This window comes from Sinocyclocheilus grahami, unplaced genomic scaffold (genome assembly GCF_001515645.1).
Source record: "Sinocyclocheilus grahami isolate Dianchi unplaced genomic scaffold, SAMN03320097.WGS_v1.1 scaffold173.1, whole genome shotgun sequence".
In the NCBI taxonomy this organism is placed as follows: Eukaryota; Metazoa; Chordata; class Actinopteri; order Cypriniformes; family Cyprinidae; genus Sinocyclocheilus; species Sinocyclocheilus grahami.
Genome location: NW_015505352.1, coordinates 877348 through 903502, shown reverse-complemented (window position 1 = coordinate 903502; position 26155 = coordinate 877348). Strand labels below are relative to the sequence as shown.

The 26155-nt window shown below is 35.7% G+C and overlaps 2 protein-coding genes and 1 long non-coding RNA gene across 3 annotated transcripts; 2 read left to right on the top strand and 1 right to left on the bottom strand.

The window, feature by feature from the left end:
- Positions 1–1935: 1935 nt before the first annotated feature.
- Positions 1936–8082, top strand: LOC107593545 (vacuolar protein sorting-associated protein 45-like). The gene is made up of 15 exons (XM_016283310.1): positions 1936–2188; positions 2448–2582; positions 2695–2755; positions 2886–2965; positions 3145–3213; positions 3730–3867; positions 4007–4117; positions 4441–4575; positions 4814–4927; positions 5061–5228; positions 5628–5786; positions 5904–6011; positions 6098–6219; positions 6494–6625; positions 7824–8082. The coding sequence occupies exons 1-15, from the start codon at positions 2096–2098 to the stop codon at positions 7903–7905; spliced, it is 1707 nt and encodes a 568-aa protein (XP_016138796.1). The 5' UTR covers positions 1936–2095; the 3' UTR covers positions 7906–8082.
- Positions 8020–14782, bottom strand: LOC107593547 (uncharacterized). The gene is made up of 3 exons (XR_001610097.1): positions 14773–14782; positions 11126–11127; positions 8020–8097 (listed from the first exon to the last, which is right to left on the bottom strand). It is a non-coding gene; the product is annotated as an uncharacterized lncRNA (long non-coding RNA).
- Positions 8103–23966, top strand: LOC107593546 (pleckstrin homology domain-containing family O member 1-A-like). The gene is made up of 6 exons (XM_016283311.1): positions 8103–8267; positions 9319–9465; positions 18293–18433; positions 18785–18889; positions 20238–20339; positions 22399–23966. Exons 1-6 carry the CDS (start codon positions 8241–8243, stop codon positions 23509–23511), a joined length of 1635 nt encoding a protein of 544 aa, XP_016138797.1. The 5' UTR covers positions 8103–8240; the 3' UTR covers positions 23512–23966.
- The last annotated feature ends 2189 nt before the right edge of the window (positions 23967–26155 follow it).

The following is a 26155-nucleotide window of genomic DNA, read 5'->3' as shown; positions in this document are numbered from 1 at the left end:
TATTTACTGTTTTGTATTCTGGTTATGTATGTATTTTATTGCTTTGACTGTTTCCCTGTGAATGTTATATCTTTAATTTTAAAAAAAAGATTAAAAAAATTGTGTCATTGTGTCGCCTGCCAATGACGTCATAACCCCTCGATTTCTACTTTTGTTTTGTAGAAAACATCTCGGTTACATATGTAACCTTGGTTCCCTGAATAGGAAACGAGATGCTGCGATGACGCCATCGCTTTGGGAACATCTTCGGTGTGACGAATGTCTGAAACCCTTATACCATCATGCCAATTCATTGGCCAAATAGCACTTAGTAGGTGCTAGGAGAGGACCATCCTGCCGCAGCACAAACATCTTCCATCGAGGACCCTTTGAAGAAGGCCTGAGAAGAAGCTTTAATATGGTATGCGTTTTATTAGACAGGTGACGACCACACAGAGTAGCATTATAACAGAATTTTCAAACGTATCTAGTATGATGAAACAGAACTGCTTTTTTCCCCCACATATGCACGACCAAAAGGAGCGGAAGTGGTTGACTGTGGCATAATAAAAGCTCTGCTGCTTTCGAGCCGTGCGTCACCCTCGTTCAGTGGCCTCGTTTCACTTCGATGGCTTTCAGCCTCACCCTGCTTCATTCTACTACGTTAATAAATCATTGAAGACGACAGCTCCCATGATTCCACAAGGCTACGCCTTTGTTTGTTTGTTTATTTTGAATATGCGCCCTCTAGCGGCGAAAAATTACATATTGTGCCTTTAAGCTGGTAATGAAATTGGTAATGAAATTGGATCGAACGCTTGCGTACACCGGAAGTAGTAGGAAGTGCAGTGAGTTGTCTCCCAACAAGAAACAGTTGAACATGTACTACTTCAATGTGTAAAATACAACAATGAGAGATGTCACCTTATTCAGTCAATGAAGAAAGTAAAACACCATGACTTTTCTTTGTCAGGTTTATTGGGGAAATCAGCTAACAAGATATATGATGATATTTTTAGGTTTATAAAAGAATGTGAATTAAGTAAGATAATATAGAATATAGATAATATATGTGTGTCTGTATGTGTGTGTATATGTGTATAGGTGTGTGTATGTATGTATGTATATATGTTTTGTTTGTTTTATATGGCCCTTCCCCCTCTTTCCCCATCATATTGCATAAATCTTGATCCACACTGCAGTCCAGTCGGTGGCGGTAATGCACCTATAAGCTGGTTTGCCATCTGAAATAGAGGGAAATGAGGAAGCTGATCAAATGGCCAAGAAGACATTAAAACAAACCGATATAGATATAAACATATCACTTAGTAAACAGAAATGAAAGGAATAATCAGAGCGGCTATGATTAGGAAATGGCAAAAGATGTGGGATAGGGAGGTAAAGGGTTGGCATCTATACAACATTCAAAAACAAGTTGGAAATGGAAGGAAAAACTTTGGAAGTAGGAAGGAGGACACAATAATATCTAGACTCCGTATTGGTCACACAACTCTCAATCAATCATTATTTATTTTTGGTAAACATGAATCAGGTAATTGCAATAATTGTGGTATACCAGAGACTGTGGAACATATCCTATTACATTGTGAAGCATATGAAAGAGAAAGAATGCGATTAATAGAAGAGTTAAGTTTGTTGAATATTGAAAGAATAACAATTAAGACAATACTAGAGTATGCTCCAGCACAGTATAAAGTCTATAATGCAATTATTAATTATTTTAAAGCAATAGGTTTAATAAATAGAATGTGAAGATCACATAATGAAGTATTTAAATTATTGTATCCTTGTGTAATACTCCTTTGGTCAAACTAAAGGTTATTTGATTTTTTTTTATTTATATGCCTTCACCAATAAACGGCATGCTCCACACTCCAGTCCAGTAGGTGGCGGAAATGCACCTTTTAAGTGGGTTTGCCAACCGCCATTAAAAAGAAAAGAAGAAAAAGAAGAGTTGTCTCCCATTGTCAACAGTGTTTTGTATGCTGGAGTTTACTGATGAAAAGAGCCCTTTATCGTTCGTTAAACAACTTTGAAACGAACTGATCATTTGACCCGTTCTCACTGACAATTTGAACTTAAATACAACGACAAAATGAACGTGACTCTTGCTGTCAAGCAGTACATTTCCAAAATGATAGAGAGCAGCGGACCCGGGATGAAGGTGCTGCTGATGGACAAGGAGACGGTAAGTGAATTCAAACTAGAGGACAGTTGGGCTATATGCTTTCAAAGTTAAGAAAACGCAGATGTACTTAAGCCACTGGTAGTCTAGTGTGCAATGTATGGATTTTGCCGACATGTTAAATGTCATGTGTCCAAATCATGCATGAATTTAACTAATTTGTTTTTGAAATATGGCACTAGACAGGTGTTGACTGTGATCTGCCACCAGTAACAAACAGTGATCAAAACATTGCTTTCTTGTTCTCTTTTCCTGTTAATAGACCAGTATTGTAAGTGTGGTCTACACACAGTCTGAGATCCTGCAGAAAGAAGTCTATCTTTTTGAGCGCATTGACTCACAAAACCGAGACAACATGAAGCACCTTAAGGCAATCTGCTTTCTTCGGCCAACCAAGGTGAGCTGCTATCAGTTTTATCATTTTTTATTGAATATATAGTTTTGAACTGATTATTGAAACTAAAGATTATTGAAGTTATTTATTCATACATGAACGTCTCTGGTTTCAGGAGAATGTAGAGCACCTGATTCAAGAGCTTCACCGGCCCAAGTATAGTGTTTACTTCATCTGTGAGTCCCACTAATATATCAGAAGACACACTGCATCAGTTTACCTGTCATTCATATGAGTTTGCATATGTGCTAATAAGGGTGGTCAGAAGATGCACATTTGACCAACTTATGGACTTATTTTGAGCAGATTTCAGTAACGTGATCAGTAAGAGTGAAATAAAGGCTTTGGCTGAGGCGGATGAACAGGAAGTAGTTGCAGAAGTGCAGGTGGGTGAAGTCATTTTCATAATTAATATATAAATATTTATTCAAAATAATTCATAGTTCTTCTCTACATCTCTGGAGTACTTCTGTCTGTCTGTCCATCCATTCATAAAAAAGGAAAAAATTAAAATCAGTGTTTACACAATGTTCTGGTCAACCAATTAGATTTTGTGTTATTCTAGGAGTTCTATGGAGATTTCATTGCTGTGAACCCTCATCTCTTCTCCCTCAACCTTCAAGGAGTATCCAGGGTAAGAGAAAATGTAGGCTTTTGTTAAATTTGAGGAGGCTTAACTATTTTTATAGAAAACTTAGAGCTTGAATTGTGTTGCTTTGTGTGGTTTAACCTGTGTATGAATCATTAAAGCAACTTGAAATATCAGTTTCAAAGTCATTCTGGTGGCACACTGACTTCTAACAAGGCTAATGGCTTCTGTTTCTTTCTCATGCTCCCCCCTTAAAACCTCTGTCCTCAGAGTGTGTGAGCCTGGTGTGCAGGTGCAAAATCCTGTGAAAATTGCTTTTCAGTTGCTTTATGGCAGCAGAAAATGCAGGTGTACTGCTATTTACTTACTCAGTGAATTTCCCTCACATACCTAGGGGGCTATGTTACGATACTGAACAGAAAACTGGTGGAGATCATTTACGATAATCATAAGATCTTATAAACTGATAGTGCTGTTTGGAATAATTATTTCTTTCTTTTACAACTATCTGACGCTCTTTTTTTTCTGTTTTAGGCTCATTGTGAATTTTTCTGTTTATAGGGTCGCAGTTGGGAGCCCGTTGTACTGCCTCGTGTCACTCAGGGTTTGACATCAGTGTTGCTGGCCCTGAAGAAATGCCCCATGATCCGCTACCAGCTCTCTTCTGACATGTCCAAAAGACTGGCAGAAAGTGTCAAAGTAAGGCTTTATTTTGTAATTATATCACAAATCTGTAATGTTCATTATTAGTAATTTGATTTAATTATAGATGTCAAGTTTTGATAAAAATAATAACAGATAAAAATGTATGAACTTTTGATCTGTTTGTTTTCCACAGCAAATCATTACTAAGGAGTATGAACTGTTTGACTTCCGAAAAACAGAAGTGCCTCCTCTTCTCCTGATTTTAGACAGAAGTGACGATGCTATAACTCCCCTTCTTAATCAGGCAAGAAGCAATGTCTCTTAGTAATGTTACATTTGAGTCTCATATTACAGAACAAGATCTGCATGCAGAATCTTAGACCTGGCCACCAGAGGGAGATGGAGACCATGGTTTTATTCTGGATTATATTAGAAAACTGCTAAAACAGTATGTTTTAGTGTTGGACATTTATTCTTTTTCTCTACTGTGAGATTTACAGGAGACAGTGTGTTCTGCTTGCTTTTGCTGAAATGGTTGTCTTACTGCAGCAAAATAAACGTTACATAATGATTTAGTGTGCTGATATTGCAGCAAATTCTACATGTGCATGCATTTGCTTCCTCTAGTGGACGTATCAGGCCATGGTTCATGAGCTACTGGGCCTCAATAACAACCGCATAGACCTGTCAAGAGTGCCTGGAATCAGTAAGGACCTACGGGAGGTGGTCTTGTCTGCAGATAATGATGAGTTTTATGCAAATGTGAGTAGCTTATCATTCAAAATATCATTGCTAGGCAGATTCCATTAAAGAGTAATACATCCTGCAATTATGTACTAATTCGATTTTATTTCCGAAGAAACGCCCATAAGTAAATATAAGCTCATGCAATGTACTGTAAATACACAACGAGGTCTAACATGAAAAGAAAAAGGTTTCGAAAAATTTAAAACATAGAAACTCGACGTTGTTGTTTTCTTTTCTTCTTTCTGTTAATAAGAACTTGTACCTGAATTTTGGTGAGATTGGAACAAATATCAAGAACCTGATGGAGGATTTCCAGAAGAAAAAGCCCAAGGACAAACAAAAATTAGAGTCCATATCTGACATGAAGGTGAGTGTAGTTAATATTGTTCATTGTAACACATCTTATATGAGGAGTGAACCATGAAGACACCTGTTCCAGAACTTTTATTATTGCATTATCCAGTTCTGTATTTAATCACCATTTTCTGGCCCTTTTGTAGGCATTTGTGGATAATTACCCGCAGTTTAAGAAAATGTCAGGCACAGTCTCAAAACACGTAACCGTGGTTGGGGAGCTGTCTCGCCTGGTCAGTGAAAGACAGCTGATGGAAGTGTCAGAGGTGGAGCAGGAGCTGGCCTGCCAGAATGACCACTCCAGTGCACAACAGGTCAGAGTGCAGACACTGATGATAATAATATGTTTCTTGAGGGAGCAGATCAGCATGTTCATGATGAAAGATCATGTGACTGGAGTAATGGCTGCTGAAAATTCAGTTTCGCAATCATTAAGGTTTAAATTACATTTAATCATTTCATTAATAATTTTAATTAATTTGGAAATATATTTAAAAAATAAACAATTATATTACATTTTAATAATATTTCATAATATTACTGTCAAATAAATATAAGTAAGTTCTTTCAAAAACATTTTAAAAAATCTTACCAACCCCAAGCTTTTGAACGGTAGTGAATGTCTATCTCCAATGTTCCTTGTGATTGCCTACAATATATTAAGATGGGATCTTGCGCCGTTGTTAAAGATATACTCATTCCTCTTTCTGCAGAACGTGAGGCGGCTGTTGCAGAACCCTCGGCTTTCTGAAATTGATGCTGTGCGGCTGGTGATGCTATATGCACTTCGCTATGAAAAACACAGCAGCAGTATTCTGCCCAGCCTTATGGAGGAGCTCAAACGCAAAGGGCTGTCAGAAAGACACCGCAAGGTGAGAGCCATCAGATCTGTCTTGTAGCACGATGACAGATCCAGATGAATCTGAAGCAAAGTCATTTTATTACTAAAAATGAAAGTGAGCTCAACGTTGCATACATCTATGCTGCAGATGGTACAAGCCGTGGTGGAATATGGTGGCAAACGAGTCAGAGGAAGTGACCTCATCACTCCTACAGATGCTGTGGCCATTACCAAACTGTTTTTCAAAGGACTTAAGGTAGATCATCTGTTTACCAATGTGTTTTCTTAATATGTCATATTGGCATAGTCACATACTCAGAACTTGTTTATATATTTGAATAGGGAGTTGAGAATGTGTACACACAGCATCAGCCACTACTACATGACACGCTGGATCAGCTGATCAAGGGTCGTTTGAAGGACAGCCAGTTCCCATACCTCGGGCCAAGTTCTCTGAGAGACAGGTGACATGGATACATAAATAGACTGGCATGCACACTCATGCATTAAAGATATGGCCACACTTATAGACATTTAATGTGAGCATTTTGATTTTGCTTTAAAGGTGAAGTGTATGATTTCTATAATAATGGAATGGCTGTTTTCAAACATCCTACCAGTTAAATTAGTTTTGAATAGTCTGTTTAATGTACAATACAGAAACTTTTTGCTTGGATTGAAAAACATGGACTGCAGTTATATAAATGTACTCCTTCACACTCTGTCTCGACCCTTCAGACCTCAAGACATTATTGTTTTTATAATTGGCGGGGCCACTTATGAAGAGGCATTGACTGTTTACAACCTGAACCGCACAATGCCGGGGGTACGGATCGTACTCGGGGGCACAGCCATTCTCAACACTAAGAGGTCAGTGTCTTAAAATGCTCTCAACGTGGTCGTCTCTTTTCACCATCTCACCTCTCTCTATCCATTTGCCCTCTGGCACACAAGCCTTTATGCCTTATTCAAGAAGGATCCCGGTTACAGAGTGACATCAGCCCTAGAATTGCATTATGTAAAGAACATACAATTGTGGTACTCATATGACTTATAATAACTCATCATTCTATATAACTCAGTCATTCATTCTTATTCTGCAGGAGGTTTCACTGATACTCTAGAATATATGGATTCCTGTTTATTAGCGGTCTCACTCAGAGATTTTAATTTTATTGGATATTGGATTACTTATTTAATATATATTTTATGTACACACTACTACTCAAAAGTTTGGGGTCCGCAAGATTTTTTAATTTTTTTAATTTTTTAAACAAATTAATACTCATGTTAACGAGGATGCATTCAAGGGTTAGTTCACCCAAAAATGAAAATTCTGTCATTAATTACTCACCCTCGTGTTGTTCGAAACCCGTAAAACCTTCGGAGCACAATTTAAGATATTTTTGATGAAATATGTGGGCTCTCTGACCCTCCTATAGACAGCAAGGTAACTACCACGTTCAAGGTCCAGAAAAGTACCAAGATGATCGACAATGTAGTCCATGTGACATCAGTGGTTCAACTGTAAAGTTACGAAGCTACGAGAATACTTTTTTGCGCAAAGAAAACAAAAATAACGACTTTATTCCACATTTTCGTCTCTACTGCAGAATTTTCATTTTTGGGTGAACTAACCCTTTAAATTTATCAAAAGTGACAGAGATTTATGCAATATATATGTGTGTGATATAAACTCTGTTTGAATCTTAGTATTTTCAACCAAATAAATTTAGTTTAAGCTAGATTTATTCATAAAGCTTCAGTTTATTTCCACCTAATTTAACCAGAGCTGTGGCTATTTTAAGCTGTAGCCATTAGATACAGTTAACCCGCTTGACTTTTTATAAACTTCCTGAAACAAAATATGTAATTTTAATGTATATGTGGATGAGCATTTTGCTTTCTGTTTGTAACTTCTCCCATAAAGGTAATATGTAAGTATTCATGATGTTGTGTCGATGTATTCTGTTAACCACTCTAGGTTGTGTATACCTGACTCTGTCAAATACAGTGCTGACTGTACTCATCCATTACAACCCAAATATGTTCCCCTTCTTTGTTACAGCTTTCTGGAGGAAGTGATGCTTTCAGTAGGTTCAGGTGGTGACAGAACACTAGGCGGAGGCCGTCAGCTGAGCCGACGCTGAGCTGTTATCATCACTCATATTAATGTGTGCTTACACTCCCAGCGCTGTCTATCCTCTGAACCCTGAGCTGAGCACATTGGTCTTCTTTTTCTCTCTCCTGACATTCCTTTAAAATGTTTCTAATAGTTTTCGGTAAGAAAATGGGAACACTGCACAATAAGCTTCAATTTGTTGACATTAATGGACAATGAACTGAGAGCCAGCACCTCATCCCATCCATAGCACCTGCACGAGGCGAATTCACAGCAAAAGATAAACAAAACCATCTCTGTTTCTTCTAGAAAACGGGACAGATCGCGGGATATACTTCGGGAAAGATACATTTTGCGAACAGCATGAAGAAAAGCCATTTGGTCAAAAGGGTGAGAATTTCATACACTAATGAGTCTATGATGTGAAAATATTGATTTTGAATGTTCTTAATTTAATAGTTTAATTGAACAGGGACTGAATGTAATACAGCGCAAGTATTTGTACTACTCTGTTTTCAAATAGGCTATGTGTAAATTAATTTAACAATGACTCCTTTGTTATGCATCGCCGAATGAGACGGTATATCTTTTACACTTCTTCGTTATATGCTGTAGTCACTCGTGTAATTGGCTCATCTTTTATTTTATTTAACAGAATATTCAATTAGCCACACCCTTAATTGACCAACTCATAGTAAATCATTTTAGACCACGGTAGTGAAAATTTGACTTTTATTAGGGTGCAATATATTAGGCCATATTAACATTTATTTCTTTAATTGAACTAGTGTTAATTTTTTGTTCCCAGTATTTTTCATTATTAGAAAGTAATCCAATACAAACTACTGCCTATATTTGTAAATTTACTTTCAGTATCCTGCTTATAGGCCTACCAATAGTGAGTTCAATTTATTTAGACATGGGAACTAATAGTCTATTTCTTAGTTGTAGTCGCTTAATAGTTAATATAGACTATCTATTCCAGCTTTACTAGTACTTATTAGATAATATTACCTATTCTTATGACACTAATATATATTTCCAGTTGTTGCAAGTTACATTTTTCACTAGTCACAATAGATTTTTTTTTTTACTTGCCACATGACAGCAATTTGTTCAATTAAAATCTATTACTAGTGAAACATTTTATATTCACTAGTATGTAATTAATTGCTACTGAAAAACTGGATCTAGTAACTAGTAAAAATGCTTGAAAACTGTTTGAAGAGACATACTGGGATTTACTAGTTAAAATACTAGTGAAAAAGATGCCAGTCACTATTGGAAGACTTACTAGTTAAAAAAATAAGTACGAATCACAGATACTGAATAAATGTTATGAAGGCTTAGCACAGTGCAGTGCGACAGAGATCTGTTTGAACTCGAATGCTATTATGTAAGACAGGCGACACACTAACCGGGTCATTGTTGACACACTCAGGGTCTTCAGGATGCCAACCAGCCATCATCCCAACCAGACAAAGTAGGCTGGATCCGCAGGTTCAGTGGCAAAGGAATATTTAGGGAAATATGGCGAAACCGCTTTGTGATGCTTAAAGGAGATCATCTGTACATCTTTGAAAAAGAGGTGAGTTATTAAGATTTTAATGACTTCATGCTCAAAATGATCAAAACAATGCAGACATGTCAAATTTCCAAAAGTATACCATGTCAACTACTATATAGTGATTATGTAGTGAGTTATGAATGTTAATAATGAATGTTTGCCAAAACCTCCTGCCCTTGATATAAAAGACATACTTTTGCAACATCAAAGTAATCCCTTTGACAAGCTATAATTTTCTAAAGTCATGGAAAACTATACAGCGATGCCCTTGTTTTTCTCATTAAAGTGATATAAGTGGATTTAAGAGTTGAGAAGGCAGTTGCACATCCCTCATTCACACAGCTGCTGTTTTTTTTTGGATGACATTGTTATTTACATTAAAAGATTCAAGAGCCAGCTGCACCTCTCTCGCTCACTGGGGATGCTCAGGACTCTGAATCCAGTCCCATGTAAACAAACCACATACAACATCTAAATCAAGGGTTGCTGTAATTTATGCCCTGTTAGTGGCACAAATAAGAAACAGATAAGCTTTTTAAAGTTTGCCATGAACAGGAATATTAATGCAACTCTAAAAAAGATCTTTAGTTGTTATTGTTATTGGGTCATATTTTGTTTGGCTTAAAATCAAGATCATCACCATACTTTCACTATTCTTTCTTTTTGTTAATCTGTTTTTAGAAATGAACTTGGAAATAATGAATCAAAGAAGAATCCATACTTTAAAAAGACGTTGATTTACTTGTGGAATCAAGCGCACACAGAAAATGCAGGTGGAGGCAAACCACACAAACATAAACTGGACCTGCTGACACTGATGCAGTTGTCACCTAGAGTTCACTGTTATGGTTTTGTATAGATTTTAAATATAAAGCATTACGGGAAAATAAAAGTTAAAATGTTTTAATGTTTTAATGTGTTTTAATATCTGAATATATCACTAATTGATCTGATAAATGATTAGAGGAATAGCCCCCCCCCCTCAAAAAAACCCATAAATACATACATAATTTTAAGATGTAGATGAGTTTGTTTTTTCAATGAAACAGAGAAATGTAGCATTACATCACTTGCTCACCAATGAATCCTCATCAGTGAATGGGTGCCGTCAGAATGAAAGTCCAAACAGCTGATAAAAACATCAAAATAATTTATATTCACTAGTATGTAATTAATTGCTACTGAAAAACTGGATCTAGTAACTAGTAAAAATGCTTGAAAACTGTTTGAAGAGACATACTGGGATTTACTAGTTAAAATACTAGTGAAAAAGATGCCAGTCACTATTGGAAGACTTACTAGTTAAAAAAATAAGTACGAATCACAGATACTGAATAAATGTTATGAAGGCTTAGCACAGTGCAGTGCGACAGAGATCTGTTTGAACTCGAATGCTATTATGTAAGACAGGCGACACACTAACCGGGTCATTGTTGACACACTCAGGGTCTTCAGGATGCCAACCAGCCATCATCCCAACCAGACAAAGTAGGCTGGATCCGCAGGTTCAGTGGCAAAGGAATATTTAGGGAAATATGGCGAAACCGCTTTGTGATGCTTAAAGGAGATCATCTGTACATCTTTGAAAAAGAGGTGAGTTATTAAGATTTTAATGACTTCATGCTCAAAATGATCAAAACAATGCAGACATGTCAAATTTCCAAAAGTATACCATGTCAACTACTATATAGTGATTATGTAGTGAGTTATGAATGTTAATAATGAATGTTTGCCAAAACCTCCTGCCCTTGATATAAAAGACATACTTTTGCAACATCAAAGTAATCCCTTTGACAAGCTATAATTTTCTAAAGCGTATTATATAAACACTGGAAATTGAAACTGAACTGTGGCCTGAAACAACAAGCAGCATGTGAACCTGTGCTTGTGTCGTGGATTTTGTGCCTGTACCAAAGATCCCTGAAGGTTCTGGAAGTTGCTTACAGATATTCAGTTGAATTCAATTTCCGGTTCATTATAGGAGCAACAAATCTTTACAATTGAATCATTTGCTCACTTGAAGCATGTGTAGAGGGATGGTTTTAATTTTCATGGAAGTGTAGCAGCTTGTTTCTGTCACTGCCTGCAGGCCTTCATCAGTTTCACAGAGTCATCACTTAACAGCATATCATCATGGAAAACTATACAGCGATGCCCTTGTTTTTCTCATTAAAGTGATATAAATGGATTTAAGAGTTGAGAAGGCAGTTGCACATCCCTCATTCACACAGCTGCTGTTTTTTTTTGGATGACATTGTTATTTACATTAAAAGATTCAAGAGCCAGCTGCACCTCTCTCGCTCACTGGGGATGCTCAGGACTCTGAATCCAGTCCCATGTAAACAAACCACATACAACATCTAAATCAAGGGTTGCTGTAATTTATGCCCTGTTAGTGGCACAAATAAGAAACAGATAAGCTTTTTAAAGTTTGCCATGAACAGGAATATTAATGCAACTCTAAAAAAGATCTTTAGTTGTTATTGTTATTGGGTCATATTTTGTTTGGCTTAAAATCAAGATCATCACCATACTTTCACTATTCTTTCTTTTTGTTAATCTGTTTTTAGAAATGAACTTGGAAATAATGAATCAAAGAAGAATCCATACTTTAAAAAGACGTTGATTTACTTGTGGAATCAAGCGCACACAGAAAATGCAGGTGGAGGCAAACCACACAAACATAAACTGGACCTGCTGACACTGATGCAGTTGTCACCTAGAGTTCACTGTTATGGTTTTGTATAGATTTTAAATATAAAGTATTACGGGAAAATAAAAGTTAAAATGTTTTAATGTTTTAATGTGTTTTAATATCTGAATATATCACTAATTGATCTGATAAATGATTAGAGGAATAGCCCCCCCCCCCTCAAAAAAACCCATAAATACATACATAACTTTAAGATGTAGATGAGTTTGTTTTTTCAATGAAACAGAGCATTACGGGAAAATAAAAGTTAAAATGTTTTAATGTTTTAATGTGTTTTAATATCTGAATATATCACTAATTGATCTGATAAATGATTAGAGGAATAGCCCCCCCCCCTCAAAAAAACCCATAAATACATACATAATTTTAAGATGTAGATGAGTTTGTTTTTTCAATGAAACAGAGAAATGTAGCATTACATCACTTGCTCACCAATGAATCCTCATCAGTGAATGGGTGCCGTCAGAATGAAAGTACAAACAGCTGATAAAAAAATCAAAATAATCAACACGATTCCAGTCCATCAATTAATGTCTTCTCTGTGCACACGTCTCTACCAATTAAAATGAGAAAACAATATTATCGATAGTCGGAAGCAACCATCTAAACCCAAAATGTCCCAAAACCAAACCCAAAACCATCTAAACCCATACAATCTTACAAACATAGAGATTTTTCGCTTCTCAAGATGTTAATTGATGGACTGGAGTTCCAATGAACAAACAAATTCTTGGAGTATATTTCAAAATTTCATTTTTGGGTGAATTATTTCTTTAGTTTTATTTTGATATACATTCTTTGCTCATAGCAATTGAGTCTTAAATCTCTCATTCTCCACTGTCAACACTTCTTGAATTCCCAAAATATTTGGATTTGGCATCCATGACATCATATTTTCACAAGATACCTCAGTTATTCAGTGAAATTAAAGTTGTAAAAGGAGCCACAGACCAGATTATTAGCATTCTGTGTACCTACTTCCAGTCCTGTGAATTCTTCCACTGGTCAGGCAAGCAAGGTTATTTTTATAATATCAGAACACAATGTCAGCAGGTTGCATCAGTCTGAGTATGTGCGCTACAGGTCTGTCCTCTGGTGATCGCTGCCTTTAGGCTGTGTGTATTGTTTGCCGTGGCTGTCTATAGTACTGATAACGTTATGCACCGCTGCACTTGACTTTCCTTCAGTGCTCAAGGTAGACCTGTTCTTGCCAGAATGATGTCACTTGACAGAACTCTTCAATTGATCTCACTCATATAGCATAGTGAAGCGCATCTCATGCAACACGAGTCGTAAAGGCTGCGATCCTTCCTGACTCCCAAGGGAATCATTTGAAGTTTATACATGTAGACAGCTGAGCATCTATAACTGTGTTCAAAGTGCTTCTTTTCAAGCTCTCTCTATATATCTTCTAGACTCTGTTGATGCTCTAGTCTAGTATTCACTGTATTCAGGCTGATCAGTCATGGCTGCGAGTGCATCTTGTGCAAATGGATCATATGTAAACATGTACTGAGGATTTACCCATAAACAGTGTTCACAGAAATCTGTAAATATGTCAGTATTGCTCAAAACATCATATATTCAAAACACTGCAGTGCTCAACAATAGGGATTTTTTTTTTACTGTGTTAGACCCCTTTGAAATCCTTTTTAGTTCCCAAATTCCATTTGATTTCTGTCCAAAATCTTTTTTTTTTTTTCATTTTCATTTTTCTGGATACTGTTTGAATTTTTCTAGACTCTGTTTTAATGGTTAAATTAAATGTTATTAATCAAAGAGCATGTCTAATTAATTGAAATAATTACTAGTGCTTCTTTTCAAGCTCTCTCTATATATCTGGTGTAAATAATTGATGCTCTAGTCTAGTATTCACTGTATTCAGGCTGATCAGTCATGGCTGCGAGTGCATCTTGTGCAAATGGATCATATGTAAACATGTACTGAGGATTTACCCATAAACAGTGTTCACAGAAATCTGTAAATATGTCAGTATTGCTCAAAACATCATATATTCAAAACACTGCAGTGCTCAACAATAGGGATTTTTTTTTTACTGTGTTAGAGCCCTTTGAAATCCATTTTAGTTCCCAAATTCCATTTGATTTCTGTCCAAAATCTTTTTTTTTTTTCATTTTCATTTTTCTGGATACTGTTTGAATTTTTCTAGACTCTGTTTTAATGGTTATCTGGTGTAAATAATTGATGCTCTAGTCTAGTATTCACTGTATTCAGGCTGATCAGTCATGGCTGCGAGTGCATCTTGTGCAAATGGATCATATGTAAACATGTACTGAGGATTTACCCATAAACAGTGTTCACAGAAATCTGTAAATATGTCAGTATTGCTCAAAACATCATATATTCAAAACACTGCAGTGCTCAACAATAGGGATTTTTTTTTTACTGTGTTAGAGCCCTTTGAAATCCATTTTAGTTCCCAAATTCCATTTGATTTCTGTCCAAAATCTTTTTTTTTTTTTCATTTTCATTTTTCTGGATACTGTTTGAATTTTTCTAGACTCTGTTTTAATGGTTAAATTAAATGTTATTAATCAAAGAGCATGTCTAATTAATTGAAATAATTACTTAATTACTAATTAATTGAAATGTACACAATTTAACTGCAATTTATTAAAAGTTTAACAAAAATTAAATTTTTATGACCCTATGAATTTTTTTTTCTCAAATTCAGTTTTATTTTCACCAAATTCTGTGTTTTCCATTAATTTTCTGAATTCCACTTTAATGGTTTCATTAAATTATAATAATTAAAAGCATCTCTAATTGACTGATTTTATAAAAAAAAATATTTATTATTATTTTATTTATTTCATTTTGTAAATACTGTGTTGTGTATTTACATTTTTCTGCTAAATTCTGGTAAATATTTTTTCTGATAAATATTCCTTAAAATTTGAATAATAATTTTATTAGTAGTACTATTAGTAGTAGTATAGTAATACTATCATTACATTAGTTCAGAAAATTTATAGCATTAACATGTTTTTTTATTAACATTTTTACATCAGAAAATTGAAAATCATTTACATTTTTAATAATAAATTAAGTGAGGTTTCATGAGGTTTCACATTTGTTCTTGTTATATGTGTGTGTGTGTGTGTGTGTGTGTATTTGTATATTTAATGTATATTATTATTTACTCTCTATATATAGGCCTATATAAAATAATATGCATATATTATTATACTGTATATCTACAAATAAGAATGTTATTGTTGTTAATTTAATAAGGTTTAATATATATATATATATATAATATATACATTCATATACATATATTAGATTGATATAAGTATTTATCTTTCTTTTATGTCAAATAAATGAGGTGTCACTTGTCAGTCTAATCATCTTTGTTTATTCTGATATTTGAACACTCGCTCACATCCATTTGGCAGGGCAAACGCTTTTAGGTTTACCTATATGGTGTTTATTTTAATTATGTCTATTTTAGGAAAATTGGTTGACCTCAAAATAATGCAGTCAACCAGATTACAGAACACTCTGAACACGTGATTCGAGGGGACTCTGCAAATCTATTTCCACCTTTAATTCCTGCCTGGTCGTAGAAGTAAAACTAGGCAAGTAATGTCAGTGTTCACTTCATGTTTACTACACTGTAGTCTCCATACATCCTGAAACAGTTGTATGGTTGTATGGCTTAATAAAATACCAGTTCACAATGCCTCGAAAACCATCTCTCTTCTGAAATCCTTGGGAATTTCAGGGAAAAAAGCATCAAGAGAATGTAATATTCATAGGAGTACTCTATACGATGCCTGCGTTTTTAGTCCTTACATCTAGTTGTTGATGGAGTTACCTCTGTCAGAATGAAGATGGTCGGTTAGTGGGTTATTTTTGGAGGTGGTTAATCCAGAGATCAGGATGGCCCCCTGCCGGGAACGTGCTGTGCCAACAGTGGGGGAGTGAAATATTGATGTGGTGAAGAGAGGCCAGGCTCTTTTCCTCCAGGGGTCTTTTGCCCCATATTAGCATCACTAGTACGCTCTTTCTCAGAGTGTGCGCTCACTCACATTTAAATGTGTGACCCCAGGAGGCCATCTGGAGGCATACGGTTACACAGATTACCTTTGGCCATATGTGCCATAAGGAGGATGTTACCTACATTTAACTCTTTATTTTAAAACCGGTGGTTTTCTAAACACGACCACATTTAAAGCAGAATATGATATTGCAGAGTCATATTAACTAGAGATGTTATGAACAGGCCAGTTTGCTTGTGCCTGCTCTATGATCACGGATCACTTTGATCTTTGTACTTTAATCTCAAGCTCACTGACACCAGATTCATTTGTTGCGTATTTCTGTTGCTATGGTGAATGCTTGGGAACCATGCAGAACTCTGACCCAAAATGTCTCTGTTTATCTTTTTTGCTCCGTGTGACATCACATAGTGCATGTTAATACCTCTAGCATTGAGTTTTTGTGTTCGTCTCAGCAGAAACCCTTGTGACCCTCATTGTGTCTCTTTGGGATTTAAAGTCCCACTGTGGGTTTTTCCTCCCTCAGGTTCGGTGAAATTTACCACTTTTCCACCACAGTCAGCTATAATGAGGACTGACCTGTCTTAAAATGAGGCATTTTCACAGATGGGTCACTGGTTGAATAATTAGAGGAGGAGCTGGACTAACTGAAATCCGTTTGGAACATCTGTCTTGATTTCTGATGAAAAAGAACACCAGTCACAGTTCTATTCATTTTGTACTATTTGGCATGAAGAGAGAATTTATTCTGAGCTAGGCTTGGTTATATGTGTGTGAGGTTTGTGCTGTTCTTGAGGTTTCATTGTGTAAGCATTGTCAGAAAAAGAATGTACTCTCACCTCATCATTTTCAAATAATAAATTCACATTGAGTGATATAATGTCACTGAGATACACATTCAGAAATTGTGGTCAGTGAGAAATTAATACTTTTATTTAGCAAGGACACATCAAAATGACAGCAAAAACATTTATAATGTTTCTAATTTCAATTTCAAATAAATGCTGTTCTTTTAACATTTCTATCCATTAATAAATTACATTTTAAAATATATTTAAATAGAAAACAGTTATTTTAAATTGTAATAATATTACACAATATTACTGTATTTTTTAACAAATTAATACGGCCTAAAGACATAAATTAAAAAATGAGCGGTTATGAGCAATAAAGTTGCCATTGTGATGTATAGTTGTAATTGTTAAAAATAAATTAGCAATTTTGAAAAATAAAGTCAACTAAAGTATTTTTTTACTCTGAGGTAGAAACTGATTTCCATCCATAGACAGGTAATTAACTTTAGAATTGAACAGTTAAACATACTTTCGGTTGCTTTGTTGTTGTTATTGTTGCCCACAGAAACATATGACCAATTTAATATACAAAATATATTTAGCTGTACTTGTTCTATGTATTGTTCATATAACCTTAAAGGGATAGTTCACCCAAAAATGAAAATTCTGTCATTAATTACTCACCCTCATGTCGCTCCAAACCCATAAGACCTTTGTTCATCTTTGGAACACAAATTAAGATATTTTTGATGAAATCCGAGAGCTTTCTGACTCTGCATAGATGGCAATGGAACTAGCACATTCAAGGCCCAGAAACGTAGTAAGGACATCATTAAAAGTCCATGTGACATCAGTGATTCAACCTTAATGTTATGAAGCTATGAGACCTTTTTGTGCGCAAAGAAAACAAAAATAAAGACTTTATTCAACAATTTCTTCATTTCCGTTTCAGTGTTCAACACGTGTTCACGAGAGTACCATGACTCAATTATCATTTTTGGGTGAACGATCCCTTTAGATAAGGGTACCGATGTTTTGTTACTTTATGTAAAATAAATGTTTATTGTGATTTGTGATTTAGTGTTCTGTCAGCATGGATTGAGCCTTCAATGATCTCACAGCAGTGTTCTGTTGAACATTAATTATTGCTGTCCTTGGAGCTAAAATCAATATGTTCCATCATGATTCACTGTGGTCTGCACAGTTGGCCTGGGAAAGCACTGCTGATAATTTCAATTAATGATAGCAATTGTTTCTAGCTTCAGGCCTGGTGATGGCTTGTGTCTGTGTGCTGATGCTGCTGTCCTTGTGTCCAGATGAAGAATGATGGGAAGACTCATGAAGTGTTTGACCTGGCACAGTATGAGCGCTCGGAGGAACTGCGAAAGGCCAAGAGCCATAGCAAGAAGAACCACAGTAAATTTACCCTGCTCCGATGCCAACACACTGGAAACAAGGTCAGAACAAAACATTATGATGTTATGGTTTAAAAAATAGGGTACAATTCAATTTGTGCCTCTTTTACTTTTGTGAAGTCTGATTTTAACCAGTTTCTTAATTTATTGCACAGTAAAAAAAAAAAAGAAGAAGAGTCTTTTTGATGAAATTTTAAAAGAGATCATAACTTCAAAAACATGAAGATTTTGCAATGAGCAACTGATTCCTTAATGAAAAGATCAAGGAAAATTTGTTTGTATTTGTTCTTTCCAAAGACCCTAAAAATGCATGTTTGGAAATTCAAAATAACACCATCATTTATTTAAAAATCTTTGATAGTTTATATTTTAATATATTTTTTACTCCATTAGGGCCCCAATCTTGTATTTCTCGCCGTCAGTCCAGAGGAGAAGGAATCTTGGATCAATGTTTTAAATAATGCTATTACCAGAGCTAAGAATCGTGTGCTGGACGAGGTGAGTACAGACATTTCATATATTCTTTATTTATTCCTTGCTGTTTAATGCTCATCTTCCCACCTATATTTTAGCTTTCCACTCCTGCAGTCTCTTCCCACACTGTCTTCTCATTAGTCAGTCTCTTTCTGTATATATTTCTTTCTCTTTTATATTCTAGTGCTAACCCTCTTCCACTTCCTGTTTGATTTTTCTATCTTCCTGTCATTATTTGTGTTTTGAACTTTTAGGATACTGGAAATTTAATTATTTTACAAAAGCAATAAATGTGGAAAATATTTACTACTTTTTTTTACATACTAATGAAAAACATTTCAGCTAAGCACTGTTAAACCATCAATATTATTATATTTTATACAATATTATTATATTGTATATTGTTATTGTACACATGACTGTGTGAAATATTATATTAAAATATATGTAATTGATACAATATATAAAGTTTGGGGTCAGTAAGATTTTTTATTTAATTAAATAATAATAATTTATGCATTTAGCAGATGCTTTTATCCAAAGCGACTTACAGTGCATTCAGGCTATACATTTTTTACCAGTATGTGTGTTCCCTAGGAATCGAACCCACAACCTTTTGCACTGCTAACACAATGCTCTACCACTGAGTGACAGGAACATTTAAAAAAAAAAATCGATTTAAAAAATGCTGTTCTTTTGAACTTTCTATTTATCAAAAAATAACTGTTTTTTAACATTGATAATAGTAAGAAATGTTTCTTGAGCACCAAATAAGCATATTAGAGTATAATTCTCATGGATTGTTTGGCACTGAAAACTGGAGTAATGACTGCTGAAAATTCAGCTTTGCATCACAGGAATAAATTACATTTTAAAATATATTAAAATAGAAAACGTTTTTTCTTTAATTATAATATTTCACAGTATTACTTTTTTATTGTATTTTTTTTTCAAATGCAGCCTTGAGCATAAGAAAGACTTCTTTTCAAAGCCTTTTTTATTACTCTAGCCACAAAAATTAAAATGAGCTTTCTTGTATCTTATAGAAAGAAACTGATAACAACAACTTTATATGTAGGAAAGGATTTTACAGTCTTGTTTTCACTTGTAAAATCACTGCATTTCATATAGCAGAAACCCACTTTTGTGAATTTAACATCATCTGCATATAGCACTTTCTATTTATAAATCTGCAAATTCATTTTCACACCAACAACTGCTGGATTAAACTGAGATGAATGTGAGACTAATTAACACATTATGTCATATAGGCCTTTTGTGTTGTGTAAATTAGAAACCATATAAGGCTGCTGAAAATGACTGTTAATATAGTAAAAATGATCTCAGCTCCAGTTTTGTTTTGTTTCTGCAGGTCACGATTGAGGAGGAGAGTCTTCTGGCTCACCCTACTCGCGATCGGGCCAAGATCCCACTTGGGCGCCGTTTGCCCACGCGGGGTCATCTCATGGCTGTGGTGGGTGGCATTCTTGTTTAGACTATGATTCAGATGACTGTTGTTGTTTGTCTGTTTATACTGGTGTGCGCCAGTGGAAATGTACTGACTTCATGGCACTAGGTGGTTGTTTGCACAGTAGTGATGAAACTTACATGCAGCTATTTAGCTATTTATGCAGCTATGCATAACAGATAGTCCAGAAAACTTTACTGAAACCTAACTATTTAAATGTATTTTTCCTCATTTAACAAGTTTTACACATAATATGAATGTTTACCTTTCAGTTGTGTCTCTTTGACTGGGATTCTGTTATTTAATTTATCTGTCGTTTTCCATCTAAATGGTCAAAAATTTAATGACCCCAAATAAAAGTTTTGGGGTCGATAAGATTTATTTATTTATTTAAGAAATCAGTTTTCTTTATTAGTTGTCTTTATTCTGCAAGGATGCATTAATCTGATCAAAACATACAGTAAAGACTTACTTTCTATTTTAGAAATGTTTTATTTCAAATAATTGCAGCTCTGAACTTTTTATTAATCAATGAATCCTTTTTTTAATGTACTCCACTGTTCAAAGGTTTGGGGTAAGTAAGATGTTTTAAAAATAATTAATACTTTTATTCAGCATTCAAAGAGCAAAGATAAAGTAAGATACGTAAAGACTTTTTAATAGTTTTACAAATTATTTCTATTACAAATAAATTCTGTTCTTCAGATTTTTCTATTCATCAAAGAATCCTGACAAAAATGCACCATGCGTTCCACAAAAACATTAAGAAGCACAACCGTTTTCAACATTGATAATAATATGAATTGTTTCTTGAGCACCAAATCATCAATGATTTTTGAAGGATCATGTGACATGGAAGACTAGAGTAATGGCTGCTGAAAATTCAGCTTTGATCACAGGAATAAATTTAAAGGTGCAATAGGTGATTGTCTTCAGAATTTTTTTTTGTTATGCTGGTTGAAAGTCTCTTCATATCACTATAGCAATCATTAAGTTAAGTGTTCTAAATGTATTTATCTGTATTTATATATTCTGTGGAAGGCGTAGGACCAAGAAATGTTTGTCCAATCAAAGCGCTCGGTCTGGGCTTTTTAATTGGCTTTCCTACCTGCCTGTCAAGTTATGTATTAGCATACCTCTGCACACCCTGTTCGCGCAGACAGGATACGTCATCAGCGTGTTCACGCATGCTGTGCAGACAGAGCGAGAATGGCAGACAAACATCAACAACCCGATCTTCCTTCCTGGTATTGTAGTACTTTTACATTTTTCTCACCGGTGAATGACATATGATGTAGCCCAGCGGTTGTCAATTCCTGTCCTCGCGCCCCCCAACTCTGCATATTTTGCATGTCTTGCTTAGTTAACACCCGATTCGGATAACCAGCTCGTTAGAAGTGAGCTACGTGCATGAACTGTGCTCCGATTGATATGATCCCTACACAGTGTTCATTGCTCCCTTCTCTCTGAGCAAGGGAAATCCGTTGAAGTTTACTTCACTTCAGAACATTCATTCACGGATTTGCGCTGCGCAGCGTCTTCACGCACATCACACTCACACACACGTCACGACTGGAATTGGGAACCGCTGATGTAGCCTATTGTAGTAATGTTGTCTCTGGTATTCTGGTCTGTGAGCGACAAGCGTATATGCGTTCAGGGGGCGTGGCTTTGGACTGCGATTGCAGGGAGGGTGGGACATTCGCTTTCAGTGCTATCAGGCTAAAGTTAGCATTTTCCAAGATCTCCTACTGCACCTTTAATTTTTAAAATATATTAAAATAGAGAACAGTTCTTTTAAATTGTAATATTATTTAACAATATTGCCATTTACTGTATTTTTGATCAAATAAATGCAGCCTTTCTGACTTAAAAAAACATGTAAAACATCTTACTGACCCCAAACCTACATGTACATACATTTGGTTTAATATTTTTAACACCTTTTTAAAATGAATCTGTTATAAATCAGGCATATCTGCTAGAAAAACAAATAAAAGTGAGTAAATAAAAGTGAGTGCCTCTTTAATAGAAAAAAATTGTGGTTCATGCTTTCTTGTTTTAGGCCTCTGCTTCCTCTGATGGAATGCTGACACTGGACTTGGTGAATGAGGAGGATGCTGGTATGCTGGATGATGATCAGGATGGGTGGTTGAAGGACCATCAGGTCAGCCAGGATAAACTGGCTCCCGGCCGTCGACGTGCTGGCACTGATGCATCCAGGCCGCCGGCCTCTATAACAGACAGCAAGGTAAAAACCAGCAGCTTGCCACGCAGGAGCGAGTTCTCCTGGAGCCATGAAAACCAGCCTCACACACCTCAAAACGAGAAGAAGTTAGCTCAGGGCCGTAACCGATGTGCTTCCATGGATGGCGCTCTGTCCCGAGGAGAGAGAAAACCAAACAAGAAGAATGGGGTCCAGGCAACACTGGCCCAGAGTCCCACCGGCCACCTGCAGGAGCTAATCAGCCAGCGGCTGCAGAGGACTCAAGAGCTGCTAGCGGAAATTCAGGAACAGGAACTCCATCGGGGAAGGATGGGATCTTATCCCCACTTAAGAGGCATTGACTCCCCCCGTCTCCGCCACCTCAAGGGCTCTGATTCACCGCACTCCAAGGGCTCAAGCTCACATAGCTCACCCCACAGCAAAGGCACAGACTCACCCTCAGTAAGGGTGAAAGATTCACCTGGTTCCAAAGGGAAAGACTCGCCACATGTGAAGTCAAAGGACTCGCCCCGTTTTAAGTCATCCAAATCCCCTCATTCCAAGAGTGCACTTCGTTCGAAGAGCATTGACTCACCCGATTCAAAAGAATCAAGTTCACCCCATACAAAATGCATTGATCTGACCCACATTAAAGGTTCAGACTCGCCTCTGTCCACTGGCTCAAACTCGCCCCAAATGAAGTCTACAGACCCCGCTTTTTTTCGAAACTCTTACTCGCCCCATTTCAGAAGCATGAAGGGTACTGATTCTCCTCTCAGTGAAGCTTTGGACTGGGACAGCAGGAGGGCAGCTGCTGAGCGGCTCTTACAAGAGGCCATTTCCTCCTGGCGAGAAGCTAGAGAGGTTCTGGCTGAGGTAAAGGAGCTACAAGCCAGACAGCAGCGGGCAGAGCACAGTAAAACTGGAACACCCACAACACCCTCACAGAATCGCAAGCAAAAAAGCCCCTGATCAAATCTTTAGTCAGTCATAGTGCTTTCTAAGACTTGTGAGCCTTTACAATGAATGCAAGGGAGGAGAACAATAGGTGGAACTTTCCGTCTTGCCCACATCACAAACCAGTGTTCTGTTTTATCTCAGTCTATTGTTTATATATTAACTGTTGTTCCTCTGACACCTCAACCCTTTGTCTTTGCACTTTGAACAATTGTATTTTTACTTGTATTTCAAGGCTGTACTTCTTCTTTTGGCGTTGGTAATGTGGAATGCTACTCATGATTAAACTGGTTTATAGTTCTCTCTTTGCTGAAACAGCTCAGGTGAAAAAACTGATGGGAATGTTAAGCTTTGTGTGGGAAAAAAAAATTCTGGTAAAGGTTAGCAATGGTCCTAGACACAAATGCATTTTAGCAAGTCTATATACTCCCCAATATCAAGAATATTTGTATATTTCCCCCCAAATTACTAAAGACACTCACATTTTAAAAATAAAACGTTTTTTCTTGTTATTGTACTTTTTATTTAACAGAATTTAAGTATATAACTAGAGCAGTCAGTATTGTTGGTAGGAGTGGAAAATCCTCTCGATTCGATTCCGATTTATTTAGTCAATTTTGCTTCTTAGAATAAATTATCTTTCTTATCATGCTCTAAAGACTGATTCAAAAGTTACTTTTAGAACTATGCTTTTTGATTCCAAAAGACACAGTTCATAAGAGTCATTTGTTCGTGAATCATACTGGTCGTGACTCGTGTTATGTTGGTCGTTCGCAATCGTTTGCAGCCAGCGAGGAGGACAGCTTCAACGTACTCACATTCACAGCTCAGGTAAAATATGTTTTTTTTTTTGTCGTGGCGCTGAGTATTATATGTTTTGTAGAATTTGAGTTATACACATAGAATTGAAGTTATACAAAACATCAGTACTATTAGAACGCTTGTACAATCAAATTAGGGTTAACAGGAACTAACTCTTCCATATACCATGTTTTTATTTAACAATACGAATGTGACAGAATTAGACTATTTATTAGACACAATTAGTCAAGACAGTTGATTTTTTAGTCACAAATATATACATATGCCTCAGAAACAGACTTTATCTAGCCGGATACTACTCTTACACTTGAATTGCATCACTCTGAGATTAATTTTTCATAAGGCAGGTTGACCCCCTCATTTTAGAGGCCTGGTGTTGTTTTGAATAATTACTGTACTGAATTCCATCAAAGAATACCTATGAATGGGATACATTGTGTTTTGAAGAAGCTACTTATTAACATCTTTTGTCTGTCTGGATGAATAGGAATTATGAGGTCATAATTACAGGCCTGATCATCAGTTACTGATATGAGCTCAAATCAGGTGAGTGGGTGAACAGAGTCAACAAATGCTCATGTATTCAGTCAGCTCAGTTTTGAGCCATCTAATAGAACTTACAGTCTATTATTTTAACAGAAATTGCTCCACATGATTAAAGTTTTTATTAGGAAACACAAGTACCCATTAGATTATGACTGTTCGGAAAGCCCAGAATTTTAGGCATATTAGATGACAAAATGAGCATAAATCATAGACCACTAAATTAATAATGACTGTAATCTAGGCTATAGCTATCCAAAGCTGGCTTGACTTCAGCATGCCAGGTTTTTATATGAAAAGCTTATTCACATCACTAAATGTATGGCTAATTAAATTTGGTTTAAGGCCAAGCGAGGTCGTGGCGTACAGCTTTTAACCTCATTGCTCTACCACCCGCCTCTCATGTGCTCTTTAATATTAAAGACATTTACTGATCCTAAATAACATGATTACTATAACAGTGACAGATTCTGATAGTGACAAAACTAAAACACATTAAACTAAAACTAAAAAAAGTTCTCATCTTTATTCACTGCACTGAAAAAAGCCCGCCCTATATGTATAGATAGATAAATAGATTTGTGTGTGTATATATATATATATATATATATATATATATATATATGAGAGAGAGAGAATAAATTTATTTTAAAATGTAATTTATTTAGTTATTTAGAAAGTTGAATTTTCAGCAGTCATTACAACAATCTTCAGTGTCATATGATCTCTCTGAAATTATTTTAATATGATAATTTTGTGTTCAAATTATTATTGTTGAAAACAGTTGTGCTGCTTACTATTTTTGTGGAAACTGTAACGCTTTTTTCAGTATTCCTTTATAAATAGAGAGTTCAAAAGAACTACATTTGCTTGAAATATACATATTTTGTCTGTACTGTCACTTCTGATCAATTGAATGCATCCTTGCTGAATAAAAGTATTAATTTCTTTTAAATAAAATGGGACTGACACCAAACTTGTATGTATGTAGATATATATATATATATACAGTGGGTACGGAAAGTATTCAGACCCCCTTAAATTTTTCACTCTTTGTTATATTGCAGCCATTTGCTAAAATCATTTAAGTAAATTTTTTTCCTCATTAATGTACACACAGCACCCCATATTGACAGAAAAACACAGAATTGTTGACATTTTTGCAGATTTATTAAAAAAGAAAAACTGAAATATCACATGGTCCTAAGTATTCAGACCCTTTGCTCAGTATTTAGTAGAAGCACCCTTTTGATCGAATACAGCCATGAGTCTTTTTGGGAAAGACCCAACAAGT